A 22,174-nucleotide genomic window follows, 5' to 3' on the forward strand; every position below is an offset into this window, starting at 1 on the left:
CTGCTAGCCCATGTCGCACGACTTTTCACCCCAGATCAACTCAGCGCCATACTCGCCCGCGTCATCGCACTTTTCCCACCAAAGCATGGCCGATCCCAATGTGCAGCAGCAGTCGCGACAGCAGACCGTCGCCTATCCCTCACCGCACTCATACCCGTCGCCCTCGATGCAGCCCACCTACACCTACCCGCCGCCCCAGGGCCAACAAACCAGCGACGCCTATCGCGGCTCTCCCCAAAGCTCAAACATGTCGTTGCCGCCCCTCAACCTGCCGCCAATCCGTCTGCAGGACGGCCAGCAACCGCAGGCGCAACCTCAACCAGCCCAGCAGCAGCAGCAGCAGCCCATGGGCTCGCCACTCCCTCCACCTCCACCACACGGCATGCCGCAGTACTATCCGCACCCAGCTCATGCGCAGCCCGGACAGCCCATGATGGCCAACATGGGCCCCCAATTCAATGCCATGCGATACCAGCTGCCGCCCCAAGGCGACCAGCGAGTGCTCTCGGGAGGTCGCCACAAGAAGGAGATCAAGCGCCGCACAAAGACGGGTTGTCTGACCTGTCGCAAACGAAGAATCAAGGTAAGTGAGAACAGACGTCAATGGTACGCGAATAGTCGACGCGACGCGAGGTCAGAAGAGGAGCTATTGCCATGTCGCTTGCTTAACCGAGCGAGAAACCCAAACTGCTCTAACCCGGCCCTCGCGCGTCGTAAAGCGAGAACCGCCGTGGTCTGCAGCAAACCATTGCAAACCGTAGCGCGCACACTGCTCGATTGTCGCAGTTTTGTTGCGTAGTTTGCGGTGCGGCATCTTGTTTTGCGCCTATTGCGACAATTTTTTTCCGTGTTCCTCCCCTACCGCCCGCCCTGCCAACATCAAATTTTCGAACCTGCACATGTGCTAATCAAGACTCGGATAGTGCGACGAAGCGCATCCCATGTGTAGGAATTGCCAGAAGAGTAAGCGCGAGTGTCTTGGCTACGACCCGATATTCAAGCAGCAGTCTGGCCCAGCTCAGATACAACCTGCCCCCAACGCTGCGCCTGCCTCTCAAGCACCAAACGCTCCCCCTGCGCCTGCACCGCCGGCTTCAGCGTACAGCCAGAGCCCGGTGCCTCAAGGCTACGCGCCTGCCTCGTCGGCTGGCTACGCAAGTGCTGCACCTGCGACGAGCGGGGAACACCAGCCAGCCAGCTTCCACGCAATAGACCCTGCACTTGCCCAGGCAGACCCTGCCCTGCAGTCGACCCAGCACTACAACGCCGGCCACGCTATGGATCCTGCCATGAGGGGTCCTCCTGGCCCCAACGCCTACCCGCCTCCACCAGAGCCACTCAAAGGTTGGTCCACACTCCCTCACTCTTTCCTCTCATGCTATGGACTCGCACTGACACGCAGCTCAGGCAAGCGCCTGCACATCACCGACATCTTTGGCATATGTAACCACAGCCCTCCAGAAGTCCCCCCTCGCACCTCGCCTGTGCCGCGTGAGATTGACGACGAGTTCAGTCGCATCTTCATCAACGACTACTGCCAGGGACTCGACATTGTTCTCGAGACCACATGGTTCTCTACAGAAAACAATGCGCTCAACAGAGTCTTCAGCGACCGCGCGCTGCACGAAGAGGCTGCTTACTTTACCGAGACCATCAAGTACAAGGCATCTGACACAGACATGACTGGCGTCTTTAGTCAGGAAGCCCGTCTGCTCTGGCACCTGCTTGGTACTTGTAAGCACAACCCGCCAGCAACCAATGGTGCAACCTCGGAAACCGACGACTTCTCATTACGAGAAGCGCGAGCCCGCTTCGACGTTCTCGAGGCCCTTTTGACCAACCAGAACCTTGCACCCAACCCTGTGCGTGAACTCACCTACCCTGCCAATCTCGATGAAGAAACCAGGATGCAAGTGGATTTCTGGATGCACTTGGGTGACTTTGTGCAATACTCGGACTCTGACACTGCGCCTCCCGGAGCTGCCGATAACGCTCTTGCTGTAATACGTAGTGTGTTGCGCATGCACGAAGTGCGAGACGCCATCTACTCGATTGCCATTGCCCGTCACTATGGCAGCCGAATTGGTGGTTTCCCCAACGCCTTACCAGCCCCTGTGAACCAAGCTCCGGAAAGTGACTTGAACAAGCTTCTTGTAGCTATGTCTTTTATAAGTCATGAGAGCCGTGCAGCCAGTCAGCAGGTCCTTGCACGCATTTGCGACATGGCCATGTTTTCATGGACTGCCTCACGAATGCCCTCGGGCCATCAGCCGGGAGGCTTTCAACAATGACGACCATCTGGTGTAGTCTGAAAGTTATGAGGCATATTCCAAAAATACAAAAGGCTCTCGGCCCGTACTTTTGTACCACCAACTGGAGAATTTGGTTTTTCATTCTTGCATTTCGGAAGCGGGCGTTGCTTTCCTCCCACCCCCATGCTTACCCAGCATGACTTGCTATCGTTTATGATTATACTTTCAACCTTCAATACAGTCCCGCCCTCTTTTACGTACATTCACCCCCTTTTTTTTTTCTTTGCATCGACCCTGCGTACGGAGCTGGTGGATTCTACAGCATTTTGGGGCAGGCATCACAAGATATACCCGGTTCAGCTCGATCGTGTCCTGTTTCTCTTTCTCTTCTCCTCGGCGTCTCCCCAAGTGTGGGGGGACAATTGCCACTAATCCGTTTTTTGTTCTGCTTGCTTGATGAAGGAGTGTTTTTTTTACAACACCACTTACGACATGAATGAAGGGTGTCGTAATTGAAGTTATTTGACATGGAGATTCAAAACGTACATCGTATTACCAATTTACCAAGTTTGTTTTCCGGAGATGTCAGAATATGGCGTGATTTGTTGATGCGACTTTTCTGTAGAGCTTCGGTACTCTCTCGCCATGGACTGAGCTAATTAGAGTTGGGCTGAGCTGAGCTGAGCTGACTTTTTGTACTTGATCGATTCCGGCATAGAAATAATATGTAACCAATTGTCTCGTGTTAGACGGTGAGCCATTAGAAGCAATGAAATCCAAAAGCAACAATCAAGACCTGAATCTACATCTCTTCCCACCCCGATAAAGCAGCAAGTGCAAGAAGAAGAAGAAGAAGAAGAAAGAAAAATGTAACATCGGCATCCCTTCCGACTGGCTACCCGTACAACCAGACCTACCACCTCTCTCGCATAAAGCACACAATCCAACCTTACATCCCCCTTCCCTTGCTCTTTCTCAGCTCACCCGACGCTCTCTCTCTCTCTCTCTCTCCTAAGCTCAATCCACATCCCATTCACCTTCCCTCCCTCCCTCCATCTCCACCTTAGCAAAGAAAAGAAAAACGAAAAAAAGAGTGTATCACGACGCCCATGTCGTGCAACCGCTGGATAAAGAAAAGAAAAAGAGGGGGGACGGGGAGCGAATACACGTGTGGTACAGAGAGGTGTTGTTGTACAAATGAACGGTGTGGCTTGTGTTTTTTTTTGAGAGACACAAGAATCAAGGGGATCCGGTGAAGTGGATATTCTCCGAGTGGGTTGTGGGACGGTGGTTGTGGTTACTGGTGGCGGGGGGTTGGCAGTTGTGTTACATGAGGGTGTGATACAGACTGTGATATATATTTTTTTTTCTTTCTCATTTCCAAGATGTTGTTGTAGTAGTAGTAGTAGTAGTAGTAGTAGAATCATCTATGCTAGTTTCAAAAGTGGGTCGAAGCCATGACTACTAGTTGTTACTCAATCCCAAGAACAAATGTCTACTAGAAGAGAGGTGAGACATAACCCCCCATGCCCCCCTCCCCACACTCACCACTGCTCGCCATCGCCCCAAACACGATGCAAAATGACCCTCGCAAACTTGGTCTCGCCAGGACTCTTGGTACACCACGCGACGCGATTCCCACGCCTGGAATCCCTCCAACCCCCCGCATCCCCCGCAACCTCCTCGCTCAAATCCGCGGTGCCCTCCGTGATTGTGCGACCCCGCCGATCCACCACCGTGCAACCGCGCGTCCACTGCCCACTCGTCTCGACACGCACGTCTTCCTCTTTGAATTTCCAACTCGGATTCGAGGCCGAGAGCGCGTACCAGATTGTTAGCGGGTCGTGGAGTTGGAGGCTTTGCTTTGCGGTGTCTTGGTGCTGGGGGTTTAGCGAGGCGTTTTTAGTGAAGGTTGGGGAGAGGAAGAGGTGTGTCCATTCGGATAGCGGACTGCCTTTTGTGCCCTCGCGTGAGATGTAATCTTCGTACATGGATTTGGGGAGGAGATGCTGCTCTGTTATGTCGAGAGGGAAGAGCTTTATGGTTAGGCGCTTGCTTAGTTTGGCTGGGTACGGGGCCAGTTTGGCTTGTTTTTGCGTGCTGGAAAGTGTGGGTGGCATTGTCAGGTGTGGGTTTTGCGACGTGAGGGCGAAGACGCGCGCGCTGGCTACCGAGTCGGCGTAGGTGTTGAATTCCGCGCCGGGTGTCATCTGGTTTCGTAGGTTTAGTGAGAGGCGCAATGGAGTGTTTGGTTGTTTGATTAAGTTGAAGGGAGGGACTGGGATTGACAGTGTAGCAGGAGAATAGATGAGGTGTAGAGGAGGCGGCGGCCGCTACTCAGAGCTTCAGAGCCGTTACGAGGGGGGGGGTGTAAAAGAAAGATGGAGTCTTACATTTCCAGGTGCATCTATAGCACCGCCCATCACAACAACCTCCTTGACCCTGAGAAACGCCTCTGGATCCGCTGCTGCAGCAACGGCAAGGTTCGTCAATGGCCCCATAGCTACTATGGTAACCGTATCTGGTTCATTCTCCCTAAGCAAGTCTAGCATAACCTCATGCGCAGGCTTAAGCGACGGCGTAAAAAGAGAATGCTGCTCCTTGACTTTTTGGAGTTCTGCCGCTTCCTCTGGTGAAAGGTTCTCTGGCGTAGGTTTGAAAAGCGTCTTCCAAGTTTCAGCCGGTGAGAGATGTGGGTGCTAAACATCCGTTAGTAATTCAATCTCAACCACCGTAAACCTGGAAGACCAGAAAGAAAAAAAACTTGCACTATGATGAATCCCTCCAAGCCCATCAACGCCATCTATCCAGACTTAGTTAGTTGCTGACATCTCCAACATTGTCAAGATAACTTCAAAAACTCACGAAAGAAATCCGCAACCATCATATGCTCAGCCAACGGCTCTTCAGCCCCAACAGCAACTATATTCCAAAAAAGTTAGCACACTTACTCACCCCCCTCACTGCCCATCACCCACCAATAGGTTTCCTCGCACTCAGCGTCTCAAACCCCTCTGGTCTCCCATTTTCCTTCCTCCATACTCTCTCCTTTTCAATCTGCTGAAAAAGCGTAACCACATTCCTCAAGCAACTGTTCTCCCAAATTTTCCAAGTCAGCAAAAACACTTATTCCCTTAATCTCCCCCCCTCCCCCCTCCTCCCTTTCTTAAATAAATGCCAGAGATCCCAGCAAAAATTTTGGAGATATAAAAACAAGAAAAAAAAACTTACTTCCGCACCTCCACATTCCCAAACGTCAAACTCAACGCCAAAACATCGAGTTCGTCGCTTTTTGCCGAAAACGCAAGAAGCATTGCTAGAACATCGTCGACGCCCTAATTTTCATCCCACATCCCCATTAGTATAGCCCGTTTTAACTCTTTTTTTTTGTCGCAGGAAAGGAGGAAGGAAGGAAGGGAGGCAAGTTCCTCGGTATAATGCGGGGTAACAAAAGGGTTGTTGGATAAACAAGGGCCCATGTCTACAGGCAAACTTACGGGGTCGGTATCGATGATGATTTTGTTGGGTGCCATTGTTTTAGGTTTCAGGTTTCAGGGTTATTTTTTGAATTGTTCCAATTATAGGGAGGAAAAAGATTGAAGTAAAATGTGTTTTGTTGCAGATAACTAAAGTAATTCCCCCCCCCCCCGGATATATGTAGACCGTTTGATTGGATAAACTAGTGGGCCCCCCGTCTTTTCCAACCCCCCCCCCCTCAAGCCCTAAGCCCCAAGGCTATGCATGGCAAGTGGCCTAACAAAACAGCGGAGTTCACCGACACACCGAACACGCACACGGGGACCACTCTCCACTCTAACTGTGGGTCCTGCTGATGTTTTGACTTTCAGGGGTGCAGGCATGAAGGTTTAGAGTCTAGACGCTCAATCAAAAACATCATAAACTTGTATGCATTTGTAAATTTCTAAACAGATGTCCCCTTAACAGGGTATGCGATCAACCCAATCGCAACGTATAAACGCCGAGCACTACTCCTGGTCTACATATTTTCCGTGTCGCAAAGGTTTTGCTGGGCCGGAAGTTGCACCTCTGAACTTGTCCCTTTTCCTCAAATCGTTCATCTTGGCAGCTCCTAGGCTGCTCCGCCTGCATTTAAGTACCCAATCGCCATGATTCTTCGTCATCGGATGTAACCAGTGTACGCTGTCCAGCGTTCGAATCGAAAACTCATGTCGTGATGCGTGATGCGTCGTTTTTTTCTAGCCTAGTAAACCTTCTTCTTCTCGTCGACGGAGAACTGTCCAGGGCCCATGTTGACCAGCAAAAGGAGACCACCACTGTGGTTTGTTAGTAAATGTGCATTAAACCAGATGTAGCATGGTGGGACTTACACAATCGAGAGGATTTGGAAAAAGTCGTACTTGGCAAAGTCCTTGTGAGGGTGGTGCGGGTGCAGGGTCCACCAGTTGTTGACGTAGAGGTTGAAGATGCTGAGAATCAGCACCAGCATAACGGCAGAGAACTTGGCCTTGAAGCCAACGACAACCATGACACAGGCAATGAATCCCAGAATGCTGGCAATGATTCGCCAGAGACCCCAGTCGCCGCGGAAAACAAAGCCAACAAAGAGGAAAATCAGAAGAACACGTCCAGCGAGCTGGAAGTACATCTTCTTGTCCTTCTCATCAAGCTGGGGAAGACCAGCCGGAGCAAACTTCTTGCGAACCCACGAGTCAGAGAGAACCATGAGAAGACCACCAACAACCGACAGGTTGCGGAGGAAGAAGTTGAGGTCGAAAACAAGACCGTATCCGAGACCCTGCAACACAACCACGCCCATGAGCCCGCCGACACTGAATTCAGAGTATTTCCGGGCAATAACACCAATGGAGCAGACTGTCATGGCGATGACATTGACAATAAGGAACATGTGCGTTAAACCATTAGGGACTGAGTGGCGCCAAGTGTTAGCCATGCGTCTCAACGTGTCGTGAGGGGTAGTGATCGAGACATACTGCGTCGGTAGTTATTAAGGTATGTGAGCTGGTCACTCCATTGAGTTACTATGCGTAGCGCGTCCTCTAGGAAAGTTACGACAATCAGGAAGCGGCCAATTGCTGGCAAGTAACTGTGCAAAGATGCAAGTCAGCCCATGTTTCCCAGAACGGGCCGTTTTGTGTAGCAGCACCAAGAGCGGTGTCTGGTACCAAATATCGAACCCGTGTACTTCCAGTCCTTACTTACGGCTTGATAGGATCGGCGACAGTGTCCAACATGTCCTCGAGTTTGCTTGTCTGGGCCCTCAGTTGGTCGAGGGGACTCGGGTCGTTGTTCATGTCGTCGTTGCGCCCGGAGTTGCCAAAGGGGCTTTGGTTTCCCAAATGGTAGCCAGCTGTGCCGCGTATCTGCGCCATGGCTGGAGGATTGTAGAGAGGAAAGGAGGGTGCGAGGCGGAGGTGTAATAGGTGATAGGGTTGCTCCTGCGAACAGGTGTCCTTCACGCGATTGATTCTCGGAAACGTCAGATTATGTCAGCAACCTAACCTATTGCGCGTTACCCTGCGGTCTCACTATACTGATCTGTCGCAAGCTAAATAAATTGCAGGGTTGGAGCGACCTATAACCTTTCGTCTGAACATCGTTAGTTACAATCACCGATATTATCCTATATCCGGCCGCCATCCGGACCATGTCCGCGTGCTCATGTGCTCATGCTTGTCTCGCGCAACCTGCGCCGTTGCAACGCAGGTACTTAGATATGCACCGTTGGTTAAAGGCCACATTGCCCAACCGGCGCCCACCGTATTAGCGAGCTTTTGGGCTGACTCGGATACGGTAGTCCCGGTGGGTCTTGATACAATTATAATCTCTACTTGGGGTGCGCTTACTACGCTCACCACATATAGTGGGCTTGCGGCTCCTCGGAACCCGAGAATAGATCCCAGTAATCATGGGGCAATCTCAAATAGACACAGCTCCTATTTGCTGCACTTGAAGCATTCAGCGACCAAAGCCATGTCTTTTCTATGTAGTCAGCCTCAGAGAGGCGTTTTCGCCAAATCTCAGAGACTTGGTGTTCATGTGTAACAGTGAAATACAACGAGAGAATACAAGGGCAGGTTTCGCGCGCAGTTCCAAAGGTAAACCCCCGTACGCCGATAATTTTTCCAAACATTCAGCATACAAGGTAGGGAAATTAACCCTCATTATCCCCATCGTGCTCGTCGCCCAGACGTTCCCACGTAACATGCCGACTTTTTGCCTCCCTCCTCTACCAGATCCTCTGACAGGTTGCCGTCCCAACGCCCGGAAGACCCCTGTACTAACGGTCATGGCCATGACAGAAATTTGGAAAGAATGATAACACGTAGGTATTGCATGACTGCACGCATGGCCCACAAGTCTCAAGGACCAATTACTGGTTTAGTCATGGTCAACAACCTCACATGACCGCCCAATCGTCAATCTCATCGCCAGTCTTGGGGTTAAACTCCTCGGCGAGAATCTGGTAACGAGAGCTGGGGTTCTTGCTCTCCCTAAGAGTCTCGGTTGGTCGGACAGGCTTTGCCGGCTGGGATGGCTTGACAGTGTTGATGTCATCACGCTCCTCGGCAAGTTCCTCGTTGACGGTCTTGCGCTTAGTCTTGCCTCCCTTGGGAACAGTGGTCCAGGCAGAGTCTTCCATGGCAAGTCGGAGCTGCTCCTCCTCAGAAGGCAGGCTGTTGTAAGAGGCAGAAGTAGTGTTCTTGCCGTTTGTAGGGGCAGGAGCAGCGGCAGCGGGAGCCTCGAAAGTGTCGAGAAGCTGACCAGTAGGGGCTGTCTTGGGAGGCTGAACCGCACCACGAGATGGAACCTCAGTCCAAGGGTTCGACGCAGGAGGCTTGCTCTGCTGACCGTTTTTGGCCGGCTCACCGCGAGCCTCACGGGCAGTACGGCGCTGCTTCTCCTCAAGAGCCTTGCGTTGCTTCTCTTCCTCCTCGCGCGCAGCCTTGGCCTCTTCAGCCTTCTTCCTGTTCTGGCGCTGCTTCTTGGTCTCCTGCGCAACCTCGGCCTTTTGTGTCTGAGCCTTGACGGACTTGGCGGGCTTTTCAGAGGGCTTAATGCTCACAACAGAGGGAGAGACAGAGCGCTCGCCCAACATATCAGAGACGTCCTTGCCACTGGGTGCCTTGTTGATGGGGGCAGCAGGCGGAGCGACTTCCTCCTGTGCCACAGGAGCGGCCTTGGGAGCAGCCGCCTTGTTGCTGGTATCCTGAGTAGGCGCCTTGACCGACTTGCGGGGAACCTTGGCCTTGGCCTTCTGCTTGGGCTTGGTCTCAGAGTCCCAGTTGACCGCCTCCTTTAATGAGTTGGTGGTGGACTTGCCCGTTGTCGACCGTCCTCGCGCAACGCCATCGTTGTTTTGGTGTGCATAGTACCAGTATGCGGCAGCGCCAATGGCCAGGAACATGGCCCAGCTCATCCATGTCTCCATGATGGGCTAAGTGTGGTGTACAATGCCTCGAAAGGAGTCGCCGCTAATGAATACGTGGCCGCTTTCCGTGAGGTGGATTGCTGGCAATTTGTTAGACGACGGATGACGTATGCGCGAATTGCGATGCAATAGTTGAAGTGGGCAGCAGGCGAGTGAAAACAGCGTGATTGAGCGGCAATGGAGCGAGGGAAGGGGGTGGGATGACGGTGATGGCCCAGGAAGGTTGAGCAAGCAGGAGTGAAAGACGAAAAGGGGCTTACCGGTGGAGGATGCCTTGATGTTAGGCTGGACGTGGTAACCTAAGTGCCTGACACGTTGCACAGGCAAGCGACGCTCAGGTGTCGAGATGGTGGTGGGAAGAGGCCAGGTAAAGGTGTTGGACCACTTCGGAAGCGTGGAGTGCAGCCACCGAGTCGCGCACTCGCGGCTTGTAGAGTGTCTAGGGTGCAAACAGGCCGAGGGGGGGACAATGGCGGTGGCAAGGCGTCTTGGCTAAGAATGGATATGGGAGAGACGGGGACGAAAGAGGGAATGAGGTTGCAGAGCGGAGGTGCTTTCATGTGGTAGTCGTCGAGCTTGCGAATGCTGCCTCGATTGGGGACGCGGCTAGGCAGGGGTCCGCCAACCCGCTGCCGCAGACGGCAGAGGCATGCCATGTCCTTCACGGCAATGCCGCGCACAATGCGACGAGCTGCATTGCCAGTGCATGCAGACTTGAATGCACCTTGCCATTTGGCGGCCTTGTGCGCGGAAGGTAGCCGTTGCAAATTACTAATGCCATGATGCTGCTTGTCTCCTCGACTGTCCTGTCCTGTCCTGTCCTTGGGACTACCGAGTTGCAACAGCGACTTGAAAAGGACACGAAGCGTGATACTACTCTCGTTCTCTACTCGTCCCACTCGGCCACCCCCCTGCTCCGATGTGCTGGCCGTGCGACGACTACTACTACTACTACACACACACACACACACACACACACATGGGCCCTCTGTCACGTGCAATTGTCCGAGGATACGTACGCCTATTTTTCTTGCGCCCAACAAACAACCACACAAAACAAACAAATTCGTTATCATCGTATGACATGGCCATTGCCTTCCACTATGTACACCCAATCCATCACCACGTAGAGCCCACATATGTACAACGCCGCTCCCGCTTAGTTTCGTTTTCCCATGCCAGCAGATAAGAAGAGAGAAGAGAGGAAAAAAAATAAAAATAAACAACGCTGGCGAGAGGACAAAAAAAAGTCTCGGAAAGAAAACATGCCTCCCGTTCTTCTGCTCGAAAGAAAATCAACACCGCCTCTTCGCATCAGCCGCCTCGCAAACATCTGGCCCTTTTCTTTTCCGGCTCTCGCCATCGCTATGCAGACTTGAGCTTCGACTCATCGGCGGCGTTGCAACTCCATGCGACAAGGGCACTTGCCTGCAGTATTGCGACGGCGAGGTAGCAGTCGGATACATACTACCGCTTCGCTGCAATGGCGGTGATGCCATCTTTTGCTCTTCAGCAGCAACTGCTGCCGCCGCCACGGCCGCTCCCGCTGCCGCTGCTGCTTGTCTTTGTTGCAATTGTTGATGAGCCTGTAGCGCCGCCGCCTGGTTTCGCTGTGCCATCTGCATCTGCCTTGCAATGTCGCCCAGTCCTGGCCCTACAATGTTCCGGTCTCCTAGAACCGTCGCACCGCAATTGACCGTGATGTTGATGTTAGGATACTTGTGCACCCCCCTGACTTGCGTCCTTGTTGTCCGCTGCGCCTGCGCTGTTGCTAGTGGCACTGGGCTTGGAGGTGTAAGCGGTCGTGTGGCGTCGTCTACTGGTATTTTATCCCCACAATTGAGCAGGCTTGTGATGAGGTTTGCTATCCGTACACTGTCCATTTGCGCAATGGATATAATGTTTCCGTGCCCGCGGATTTGGGTTGCGGCGTTGATGACTACCTCAGGCGTGTCATTGTCCACTTCCCTGTCTTCCTCTTCTCCTTCGAAATGTATGTACGGACTTGATGCTCTCGATTGTGGCATGTTGGAATCTATGACTGTTTCGTAGGCTGGGGGTGCTGGCATTTGTTCCAATGATAATGTCCAAGTGCTGTTGTTGTTGAATTGAGATTGTGAAGTTTGTTGTAGCGTTGATACTTTTGCACTGTGCACAGCAGTATTGTGAAAGGGCTCCATGGCCTATATGCACACTCTTTTCCCAAGTTTTTCCAAGTTGTTTGGCACGATGATGTGGGGTACCGTGATCGTGGAGTCGTGGCGTGATGTTGGTGTGATGGATTATCCGAAGATCATGCGAGTCGACCACCAGCACATAGCAGTGGTTGAACGCTTTGCCGGAAAGTGTTGCGCGACCACGAAATCTAAACGGTAGATTTGCCCCGGTAGATACCGTGATCTATTACACAAGCAGTGATCGGAGATGGCCGCTGGCCGAGATGTCTAGAATTTGCCTTGTTGGGAGAAAACCCTACGGGACGTCAGCAATTAAGAAATATCATCTTGCAAACGAAGCAACATGTCACGTACGTACCGGAAAGAAACTCTTCTTAGTAGTATTCCGACACCGAGTTCAGTCTCCCTGGGATAACCCAAGACGGCGGCAGTAGGACGCCACCCTACTAAATATTCCCGCCCATCATGCAATCTCCAGCCAAGAGCTATTCAGCATCACCTGCAACAGCCGACACAATAGCAAGGCCAAACAATCCAATGCAGGTATTGCGCCACTGCATCACGCACAATAGCAAATGCAACGTCGGTCGCACACAAAGTGCACAAGGTGCAAGACGCGTCGGCCTTGCTATTGTGACCCTCATCACTCAATAGCCATGCACTACTAGGCAGTTTTCAGCACCTGCGCCACAACCATCGCTCCAGCCATTGGATGGGTTTCATAAGCGACGAGCGAATTAAACACTGCTATGCTGTCGACACTCGTACGGTACGCTGATCCCCATCCATTCGAGAAGCTTGACACCGGAGAAGGACTCATAGGGGTGGGGGGGTTTGTGGAGTGGCACTGTGTAACAGTGTGGACAATGTTTTCAGACAAGTGGGTGGTTGTGTTGGACATGAGACGCCTTCTTGGGACTGTACCATTCGCTCCTTCTCCATGCAGCAGCCAGCTAATCCCAGAACGTCAGTCTATGTCGCGCCCTGCCAACTCATCCTTCCGTCCTCTCCCGTTTCCCGTCATCCTGGCATTGTTCACGTCCCCCAAGACAATGCTACAGGCATCCGTTACAACCGTCGCTGACGGGACTTATCCGTTGATCATTACTATATACGATACCAAGGGCGTGTATGTGTAGTCCCTAGATGATGATCTTAATCATCTCCTCTTATTCTTGGCTCAACTCGTGCCAGTCGGGATGCTCGGGGTGCATCGGTGGGTTCCCGGGATCATGGTCATTGGCAAGTAATTGTCTCCTTGACCGACACGATGAGACCTTGTGATATCACTACTATTCTCTAGGTCGATCCAACCATGTCTTGTCTCTTTGTCTCTCATTGTTTCATAGTTAGTGTCATGCAGATATCGCGGCCTTGCAGCACAACCACTGTTCGATGACGTTTGGCAAAGTGAATAAGACAAATAAAGGCGTCAAAGACTGGTACATGTAGACGATCGCATTCCCCTTTACCTGAAGATCTCATGTTAGTAATCCCAAAGTAGAAGCAGACTGTGTTGATTCATCAGGTCGAAAAGGAACATATCCCGTGGACGGCCTTTGACTGACTCCAAATACCTGTGACTGTATTCTGCTAAATTCTGTGACTGGATAAAACCAAAGTAATTCATATTGATCTACTGATTTATCTTGTGATCACTTGGTTTAAAGCACGGAGAACTTGCCAAGTGTGTGTATCGAGTATGGATTGCGAAATGTATGCTGCAGGCATGCGGCGTAGTGCATATACATCCTAACAGTGCATGTAAACAATAACCAAATATCGAGAAAAGGGGGGCTTCTGGACAACACAATAGACGTAGCGCCACCAAAATGGAAACCAAAAAAATAAGAATGCCAGTGATTCTGCCATATCCCACGTCTACAAAGCGCAGCTCTTGCTGTAAACTATACTTCCAACTATGTAGACAACCTTTGCGGTAAAAAAAGGAGAGACGACGCCATACGCTGTAGGCTATAACAGATCTCGCTAGACCATTCGCCTCAAAGGCAAACAAAAGCTGCTTGTGCTCCGTGGCAACGAAACAGGTTGGCCCCTTCACATCCTGAACCCCAAGTCTCCGTTGCCCGGACACACTCCCAACCAGCCCCACAGCCTCTAATTGTTGGTATTGATAAAGATTTCCGTTTGGTGTTATACAAAAGTGTACCGTTATGACAGACACACCCCCCACCCAAGACGCCACGCTGCAACAAAACAATGCGACTAAGTTTCAAAATGTGGGAATCAAGTGTTCAAGAAAACTGGGCTCAACGACCAAGCAGAGAGCGCCACAACAAGGCTAAAACTCCATCAGCTTACCGCGGTCGGCGAAGAAAACGTTTCCTTACTATAGACTTAGGCCCACTATCATCGTTGTGGCCGATACTGTGGTATCTCGTGCATTGGCCTTTCGTGATAGAAGAGATTCTCAGACCAAGGCGGCAGTTTCTTGTCACGTTCGTAAAGGTAGCCGCAATTGTTGCACAGGCTGCGCGGTCCTTTTGGACCATCTCGAACGGCCCAAACCGCAGTTCCCCAAACCCAACAGTGTGAACATCTCCACGTTTGCCTCTCCCTGTACCATAAACGTTAGCGAAAGAAAATCTCTTTGTAGCCGAATTGTGAATACGTACCCCTCTTGCAGCCCGCCGTCCTGCCCACCGTAGCCGGATCCGCCTCCTCCAGCGCCAGGTGTGCCGCGCCCGACAGGGCTTAAACTCCTGAATCTTCTCTTCTTCTTGCTACGCTCACCACGGCCCATATTTTCTTGTCCTTCGATGTTATTGAAGAACTCATTGGCTGGAGTGCCCGTCATATTTGAGGTTGACGAAAAGCGCGCCGTTTCTCGCCGTAACCTGCGAATCTGCCTTTCGCGGTCGCCTTCACGCTTTTCGATTTCTTCGGGCGACAGAATCTCAACCTTTGGCTCCCACTCGTCACAGAGATGTTCTTGGTCATATCTCCACCCTGCGCCAATGGTTGGCTCCACAGCATCATTGTCAATTTCTCCGTCACCTACTAGTCCGCCGTTTTCACACGCCTCCTTTTTGAGCCGCAAGACAGCTTCATAGATACTATGCGTCATAGCATTCACCCATTCTCCTGACAGTCCGAGATCGGCGCAAGTTGTTTTGGCAAACATTTCCGCAAAACCTGGAGGATGTAGCAATGACCACTCGAATTTATCTGTGTATAACCGGTTCATGAGGTTGATGTTCAGTGTGACAATGCATCGGTAGGTGTCATCCGGGTTGTGAAGTTCTTCCGAAGGCAGCGCCGTAGCTTTTGCACTGATGCCATTTGGTATGCCTGCTGGTGTCTGCGCACCCTCTGCTTGAGATGCGCCGTTTGTCATTGGTGTGGATGCGCCATTTGTGGCTGGGACAACAGGAGTGGAGGTGCCATCGCGAGACGAAATGGGCAGCGCAGGTTTGGCACCGGTTCCTTGTACAGCAGGCGAGTTTGCGGAATGGAACAGAGGATGAAGCGCAACACCAGCATACTCCTCCAACTGCTGTCGGATTTGGTTGGCAATCTGAGAGATTATCAAGGGTTTCCGCTCATTTGGAAGATCCAGCTCATCTACAAATTGCTTTGCGAATTGATCGGGTGTCGTTAGAGCCTCGTGTAGGTTCCACAGAAACGAGTCCTTGAGTCTGTATGCAGGGGTGACGTCAGGCTGTTTGTACGCGGGCAGGTTCTCGTTGATGCCAAACTCGCGAGCATTTGAGGGTGTGGGTAGCGGCGCATCGGGACGGAAAGCTTGAATGTCCATGTCTATGCGAATAGGGATCAGTGTCACCGGTAAGACAGACTGCGTCAGGACTTGCTTCTCAGTTCTGCAACATGTTAGTTTTTCAGCAATCTCTTCAATCCACGGCCAAGCCCTGCCACTATGCCACTCACAAAGTTCGCTTTGGCCTGCCCATCCAGTCTCTCCAAATTCCTTGCAGGTCGATTGGTGCCGTGAGTTCCTCCCCCAAAGCAGCGATTTGCGCTGAGTGATCAGCGTTTAGCGGGTCGGCCTTTTGTACACTGCGGAGGCCAGTTGCTCGTCGCGGGCGGTCGCTATCTTCAAAGTCGTCATCGTCGTAGGCATCTTCCGCGTAGCTGAGAACGGCAGTTCCACGTTTCGTCACGCGCGGTGCAGGCAGCGTATTCGAGGGCGGGACAATGGGCGATATGAGCGAGTTTCCGTGGCTGCGCAGTCGTGGCGCATAGCTGGACATGAAGGCCTGGGGCGGCGCCGTCTTTCCCGTGCTTGTAAACATGGCTGTTGATGCGCGCGATGGGTCGTGTAGGGAATCTGAGGAAGCTCAACAGAGCTCGCGAACACCGGACGCGTCGCAATGTATGGGAGAGCACAATCTGCGCACCAAGCCACGCAGGGTATGTCGGGTTGATTCTGTAGCACGACCCTCCTTCGCTATGCCAGATTGTGCAAATCCGTTCGAATCGTGAATCCTCTTGCGCGTACCTGGCAAGCGTTGGGATGCTTTCGCGATTGCGCTGCAGCTAGACGTGCCAAGACACGCTAGTCTATATCCGCACTAGGCTTCCCTCCCTTCACTTCACCAATGGAACCACGCGCTATACTTTTACGTTCCATGATGGCAGAGCATGAATAAGTTTAGACTTTTACTCACATGACAAATTACGGTAAAATGCTGCTAATATCAAGTCTCAGATACGAAACCAGCAGCGCTGCTTTTTCGACCACATCGGTATATCCAACTCGGAGACCATGGGTAATTCAAGACTTGTCACTTTCGATTCACTGCATAGATGACAAAACCACAATTGTGATGGACAGCATTCTAGCGTATCTTTTTCTTTATTTGCTTCAATCATTTCTTTTCACGCTACTGTCTTATCCTCAAATCTCCCAACTACCATCTCACTATGCTTTTCCCGTCATGTGCACGACGAGTCGTTTCAAAATCGTTCAACATAGAATCCGATCGGCTTCTCCTTTTACTCCTGAAAGGACCAGACCATTTCCACGTCGAAAAGTCCCGCAAGATTTCGAATTCACTGGCTGATGACGTTCAACACATGCGTCACCTTTGCATTCACCTTCACCTTCACAATCGACAGCCACCAGTCCCTTGACATGTCTCATTGTGAAGCTATTGTGAGATCACACAACCACAATCGCTATTGTACTTTAGTTCCACAACACACTCCTCACCTTCAGCGCGACAAACTACATAAGACTGCTGATATTTTTCCTTATCCTGCCAAACCAAACGCATCAACTTCTACAACTTGCTGATCACCCAGCTTCAAAACACTCCTTTTCCAAACAGCTACACGAATTTTCCAGGAGATCTATCAACCTAAGATGCCTACTAAAAAGACTACTCTTCTCGCTACCGCGGCCCTGGCGGCCCTGGCGCCTCTCTCCAGTGCTCACATGATCATGGCCAACCCGGTTCCCTTCAACGCCCCAAATAACTCACCACTCGCCCCAGATGGTTCTGACTTCCCTTGCAAGGGCCCGGCTAGTGGTTCTGCTACAGTGAACGAGTGGCCCGCTGGATCAACCCAATCCCTCTCCTTCTCGGGCACTGCCGTTCACGGCGGTGGAAGCTGCCAGATGAGCGTAACCACCGACAAACCGCCCACCAAAGATTCCAAGTGGAAAGTCATCTATAGCATCGAAGGCGGATGTCCTGCCAACGTAGAGGGTAACCTAGATCAAAACGGTGAGAGCTACAACGGCAATTTCCCCTTTACCGTCCCCCAGGATCTTCCTTCCGGCGACCTGACTGTGGCTTGGACGTGGTTCAACAAGATCGGTAACCGCGAAATGTACATGAACTGCGCTTCTGTTTCAGTCACTGGCGGCGCGGATGATGCATCGGGTCTGGATGCGCTTCCCCATATGGCGATTGCGAATATAAACGTCCCGGGCTCGTGTGGTACGACGAAAGAAGGGGCCGACTATACATTTGCGAATCCAGGCATGTTTGGTACGACATCTAGCGAGGGTCCGTTTATGGATCTTTGCGCGGGTACAACTTCGCAGCCTGGAATGGGTCGTAGTGGTGGTGGCGGTGGTAGTGGCTCTGATGGTGCTGGGGCTTCTTCACAGGCTCCAGTTGCATCAGATGCTGGATCCGCGATGTCGTCGACCTTCCGTACTGTCAAGACTGTCACCGCGCCCATGGCTCCTGTGCCTACCAACCCAGGTGGTGTCATGGCTCCTTCTGCTTGTAGTGCCATTCCGGCTCCCAAGCCCAGGCCCGCTCAACCTTCTCAAGGCCCCGGTCCCACTCAACCCATCGCAGCCCCAGTCCCGAGCCCCGTTGCACCTCGTCCCTCAGCTGGGCCAGCCCCAGGCTCTGGATTCTCTACTGGCATGCCTTGCTCTGCTGATGGCCAACTCGTCTGCTCACCCGACGGTACGCAATACGGTCTTTGTAACTTTGGAAAGGCATTTATGATGCCCGTGGCTGGAGGCACAAAATGTGTGAATGGAGCCATTGCAAAGCGTGACGATTACACCCACCGGAACCAGCGCACTGCCATCTAAACCGAGTATTTGAGTGGTGCTAGGCGGCAACTGTAGATTATTTGATACTTCTAGTTTGGCGTAGTGGAATGGGGAAAAGCAGGGACTTGCAGCTGGACTCTGGTCGCCTGGGTACTATACGATTATTTCCCTGGTTCTTATTCAGTATGCTGGGTATCATGTAGCAATTCCAATAGAAAACCAGAAACACTCGATTGAATCTTATCGTCATCATCTCATGAGTCTAAAAGTAATACTAGCGTGACTGTCGCATGAACTATGTATCTCCACTTCTATATCATCCACCATCTAAGCTTCTGTCCCACTCTACTACTAACCAAAACATACCCCAGAACCCCTGCCAGTACACCGTAGAAGACCCATTGCGGAACACGTATGTCTCCATCTCCTCCCTTGTACCCCGTCGCCTTCTCTACATACGCTTCTTTTCTTCTGACAATCTCATCTTCCTCCTTTTCTTTCTTCTTCCTCCTGACCTCTTTCAAATACGCCTTAACAAGCGGATCCTCGTCATCACTCAAATCCACAAACATCCTATCATCCCTCCCCTGATCAAGCGGACACGCAACATTGAGTCCGCTCACTACCCCCTCTTTCCCTACTTTCCTCTTCCTCTCCACCGACCCATCATCCGGCAGCCACTCCTCAAGCACCTGCATTGGCAACGACCGAAAAACAAGACACATCCACAGCTCGAGCACATTCATCAGCAACGGCATGTCATCCGTACCCGGCCCAGTATTCACACCAGGTAAAATAACGATAGCACCGAGTATATTGTACACGCTCTCCTGCAGCGCAAAGTAGTGCAGCGAGCTATGGTCTCTCCTGTACCTGAAGTTCAGATGCTGCGCCACGCGAGCCCGCAGATTGTGGCTCTGCCCAACGTAGATGCGCAGCCGCTTGTCGAGGCCTAGGATGCCGTCGAGGTAGATGGCGCGGCCCGAGTAGCGCAGGTCCCCTGATAGCGGTTTTAAGGCATCTAGAGACCAGCGGTTGGAGAGGAAGTTCCAGGTTCGTGGCATGACTAGCGGTTGGCAAAAGTTGAGGAGCTGGGTGTGGCCGTTGCGCTGGATCCAAGGGCTGTAGGTGGTGGTGTAGTGGGGGTGGGATTGGAGCTGAGTAAGGACGTGGTTAAGGATAGTTCTTGCCTCAATTTGAGCTGGCGTGGGCTTGTTGCTGTTGTCACTGGAGACGTCTGACTGTTTGTTTTGGCTCTCAGTTGTCGCCATGTTTGACTACTTATTGATGTTGCATCGCCTGTACGACTCACGATGTTGTTCGAGAATACTGCAGAAATCGTTACCTGCCGTGTCCCTTTTGCCCAGCAAGAGTGTAATGAGAAATTTGGAAGTTTGATGTTTACATACAAAAAGCCCAAGGCTGAGGCTGTTGGCGCCTAGTGGTAGTGTAGACCGTATTAGGCAAATAGTCAAGAGGCGTGGAATGCGGCGATCCTGACCTTTCGTGTTCAGGCACACATACGCGGGTCTTGGCGCATCTCCATGGCCTTGATAGACAAGATCATATTACTCCAAATATAAGATTTGTGCACATCATTTTTTTCTGCCATTACTAGATTTAGTTTGCTCCATAGTAATGAGTCGGTATCCAGACTTGCTCTTGCTGTGTTGAGAGGATGTGCTTCGATACGGCATAGGGTCAAGGAAACATAAAATGAGGATATAAATCGTCAGCTTTGCAGAGTTGGTACATTCGGCCTTGGGAAGTTAAGAATTAGAATAACGAAACTTTCCACTGTTTGGCGGTGGATCCGTGATGGGGGATTTAACCAATCGTAGATTACTACTAGGTAGTCCAGTGCCGGACAGCGCAACGACCGCTGGCCCACTAAAACCACCGCCATCATCACCACTATGCCGTAACCACCCCACATAGAGTGCTTTGAAGCTGTGCTTGAAGGCATCCTTAATTTACCCCAGATCGCGAAAAGGGGTGGCACGAACCGGGTAACGCTCGCGCACCGGCATCAAGGTTCAAGCACCCCACACACTGTTCACTTTCAGAATCAACAATCCCTCAAACTACAACAAGAAAATGAGCTCTTGAAATATATAAACAGAGCCAACCCTATATAGCGCGGCACCCAAAACAAAGATGATCCCCATCTGGGCTTCAGAGATTGCTCAGAAAGAGATTGGTTACTGCTGGGGTGATTGCTTTTGTTCAGTGCCATCCAGATGACCTGAAATTAGAAGTCACCGCCAATAAGGACTGAATTGTGCTCGGGCCGATTGAGAAATGAAATAAGCACTCTTTTTAAGGCTCCTACTGGACAAATTCGCCCGGTACACTATCAATGCGCTACATGCTTACAACATGGATGAGAAGCTTATCGGATTCATAGCAATTGCTAATTCTTTCCTTTTGATACTCGATTCGGGCAGGTTGGCGTGTGGCCTAACATTCTTTTCCAGGAAAACCAGTCCAATATGCTATACGCCAAACTTGTGCAAACAATCAAAGTTAAAGTCATAAGAGTTGAATGATAGTATGTAGTGGTGTCATCATTGTTTTATAATTTCGACGGATTACTACTTCGTACCAGCTATGGCATGGCTTCTCAGTTACAACCGTAACATGTTGACAAAGAAGAGCCTACTTTCGCGACGGCTGGGTGCATGCTGTGAACTGTTGGATAAAATTGTCGATCGATCCAATACTGCGCTGGTGGGGAGAAGGTATCCGTGGCCCACTTAAGTAGATATCGTGGCTGCTGCACGCTCTACATCCCGTTCCTCAATACCAGCCTTGCAACCTCTGCATCCAGCCTCAATGCTGGCAATAGTTCCAATGCAGCCCACGTCAATTAGAGAATCTGTATGTGTTATTTTGGATTTCAATGAGCTAAATAGTATCTTACCCAAGCCCCCCATCGCGACTGCAGCCGCACAAGAATCAAAGAAAGCAGCACCGGCGCTAATGCAAGCTATTATACGATGTCAGTCAGCTTCTAGACACAATAAACTAGCGATACCTACCAAAGACATCGAATCCTCTAAGATCGCGCCTCCTCAGATCAGCAATCGCATTTCGGCATCTTCCCAATTGGTTCGCTCGAACAACTTGACAGCTATACTGCACCTGCCTCGCCTCTAGTTTTGAGACGGCAACTTCACCCTGGACTACAAGACTGACGTGCTCCGCAGGTATAGCGGACGTCAGGGAAGTCATAATAGCCAAAAGGCCAATTGCGTTGAACTTGAGCTGCATTGCAGTAGAGGACGCGAGTTGAAGGGTTTCAAGTAAATGGCTTGTTGTGTATAGTATGTACGAAGAGAGGATGATAGTGTCTGATACAACTCACAAACTCACAGAGACATACCATCTTATACAAAAATACCGTGTTGAAGTGCATCGAGTAGGACCTTTCCTTTTGCCGTGTCGTGAGAGATAGATCGCGCATATCACTTCCTTTTTGGGTTAGCCAAATGTCAGAGACAGTCCGTTTCTGGGGATGTACATACATCTATCGTATACTCACATCTACTTACGGCCTTATAGACTACAAGCAAAAGCCAAGCTCCCGTGAGCCGCCCGGATAGCTAAGCCTCCTGCTTGGGATCCTCAGCACCTCTTCAATATCCGCTTGCATATGGCAAAATCTAGTCCGTCTTGCTTTTACATAAATTCACTCACAACTGTTCGTATTATGGCTTCATGGACTAAACTGTAGACAAACCAAGATCCCCGCTTCCTCCCAAGATTCACTCACAGACGGAAAATCTACCCTGTCCTGTGTTCAAGTAAA

At 51.3% G+C, this 22,174-nt stretch overlaps 10 protein-coding genes across 10 annotated transcripts; 2 read left to right on the top strand and 8 right to left on the bottom strand.

Moving 5' to 3' along the window:
* Positions 1 to 10: 10 nt before the first annotated feature.
* On the top strand, positions 11 to 2,291 carry COCCADRAFT_7354 (uncharacterized protein; the record flags this gene model as incomplete). The annotated part of the gene is made up of 3 exons (XM_007716860.1): positions 11 to 583; positions 924 to 1,344; positions 1,408 to 2,291. 3 exons carry the CDS (start codon positions 11 to 13, stop codon positions 2,289 to 2,291), a joined length of 1,878 nt encoding a protein of 625 aa, XP_007715050.1.
* Positions 2,292 to 3,796: 1,505 nt separating this feature from the next.
* Positions 3,797 to 5,785, bottom strand: COCCADRAFT_39171 (uncharacterized protein; the record flags this gene model as incomplete). The annotated part of the gene is made up of 7 exons (XM_007716878.1): positions 3,797 to 4,585; positions 4,646 to 4,951; positions 5,021 to 5,055; positions 5,118 to 5,174; positions 5,231 to 5,343; positions 5,484 to 5,587; positions 5,750 to 5,785. 7 exons carry the CDS (start codon positions 5,783 to 5,785, stop codon positions 3,797 to 3,799), a joined length of 1,440 nt encoding a protein of 479 aa, XP_007715068.1.
* Positions 5,786 to 5,789: 4 nt separating this feature from the next.
* On the bottom strand, positions 5,790 to 5,954 carry COCCADRAFT_103432 (uncharacterized protein; the record flags this gene model as incomplete). Its single annotated transcript, XM_007716879.1, has 1 exon — positions 5,790 to 5,954. A coding segment is annotated over one exon (165 nt), but the record flags the coding sequence as incomplete, so codon positions are not given.
* A 520-nt stretch (positions 5,955 to 6,474) lies between these two features.
* Positions 6,475 to 7,624, bottom strand: COCCADRAFT_7356 (uncharacterized protein; the record flags this gene model as incomplete). The annotated part of the gene is made up of 4 exons (XM_007716861.1): positions 6,475 to 6,547; positions 6,602 to 7,160; positions 7,226 to 7,338; positions 7,455 to 7,624. The coding sequence occupies 4 exons, from the start codon at positions 7,622 to 7,624 to the stop codon at positions 6,475 to 6,477; spliced, it is 915 nt and encodes a 304-aa protein (XP_007715051.1).
* Positions 7,625 to 8,652: 1,028 nt separating this feature from the next.
* COCCADRAFT_103401 (uncharacterized protein) lies at positions 8,653 to 9,684 on the bottom strand (the record flags this gene model as incomplete). Its single annotated transcript, XM_007716880.1, has 1 exon — positions 8,653 to 9,684. One exon carries the CDS (start codon positions 9,682 to 9,684, stop codon positions 8,653 to 8,655), a length of 1,032 nt encoding a protein of 343 aa, XP_007715070.1.
* A 1,295-nt stretch (positions 9,685 to 10,979) lies between these two features.
* Positions 10,980 to 11,711, bottom strand: COCCADRAFT_103406 (uncharacterized protein; the record flags this gene model as incomplete). Its single annotated transcript, XM_007716881.1, has 1 exon — positions 10,980 to 11,711. The coding sequence occupies one exon, from the start codon at positions 11,709 to 11,711 to the stop codon at positions 10,980 to 10,982; it is 732 nt and encodes a 243-aa protein (XP_007715071.1).
* Positions 11,712 to 14,231: 2,520 nt separating this feature from the next.
* Positions 14,232 to 16,135, bottom strand: COCCADRAFT_103437 (uncharacterized protein; the record flags this gene model as incomplete). The annotated part of the gene is made up of 3 exons (XM_007716882.1): positions 14,232 to 14,439; positions 14,498 to 15,703; positions 15,771 to 16,135. The coding sequence occupies 3 exons, from the start codon at positions 16,133 to 16,135 to the stop codon at positions 14,232 to 14,234; spliced, it is 1,779 nt and encodes a 592-aa protein (XP_007715072.1).
* Positions 16,136 to 17,256: 1,121 nt separating this feature from the next.
* On the top strand, positions 17,257 to 18,402 carry COCCADRAFT_44748 (lytic polysaccharide monooxygenase; the record flags this gene model as incomplete). The annotated part of the gene is made up of 1 exon (XM_007716883.2): positions 17,257 to 18,402. A coding segment is annotated over one exon (1,146 nt), but the record flags the coding sequence as incomplete, so codon positions are not given.
* A 272-nt stretch (positions 18,403 to 18,674) lies between these two features.
* Positions 18,675 to 19,634, bottom strand: COCCADRAFT_7361 (uncharacterized protein; the record flags this gene model as incomplete). The annotated part of the gene is made up of 1 exon (XM_007716862.1): positions 18,675 to 19,634. The coding sequence occupies one exon, from the start codon at positions 19,632 to 19,634 to the stop codon at positions 18,675 to 18,677; it is 960 nt and encodes a 319-aa protein (XP_007715052.1).
* A 1,485-nt stretch (positions 19,635 to 21,119) lies between these two features.
* COCCADRAFT_103399 (uncharacterized protein) lies at positions 21,120 to 21,660 on the bottom strand (the record flags this gene model as incomplete). Its single annotated transcript, XM_007716884.1, has 2 exons — positions 21,120 to 21,352; positions 21,405 to 21,660. Coding segments are annotated over 2 exons (489 nt in total), but the record flags the coding sequence as incomplete, so codon positions are not given.
* Between the last annotated feature and the right edge of the window lie 514 nt (positions 21,661 to 22,174).

This window comes from Bipolaris zeicola, assembly GCF_000523435.1.
Source record: "Bipolaris zeicola 26-R-13 unplaced genomic scaffold scaffold_156, whole genome shotgun sequence".
Taxonomy (NCBI): Eukaryota; Fungi; Ascomycota; class Dothideomycetes; order Pleosporales; family Pleosporaceae; genus Bipolaris; species Bipolaris zeicola.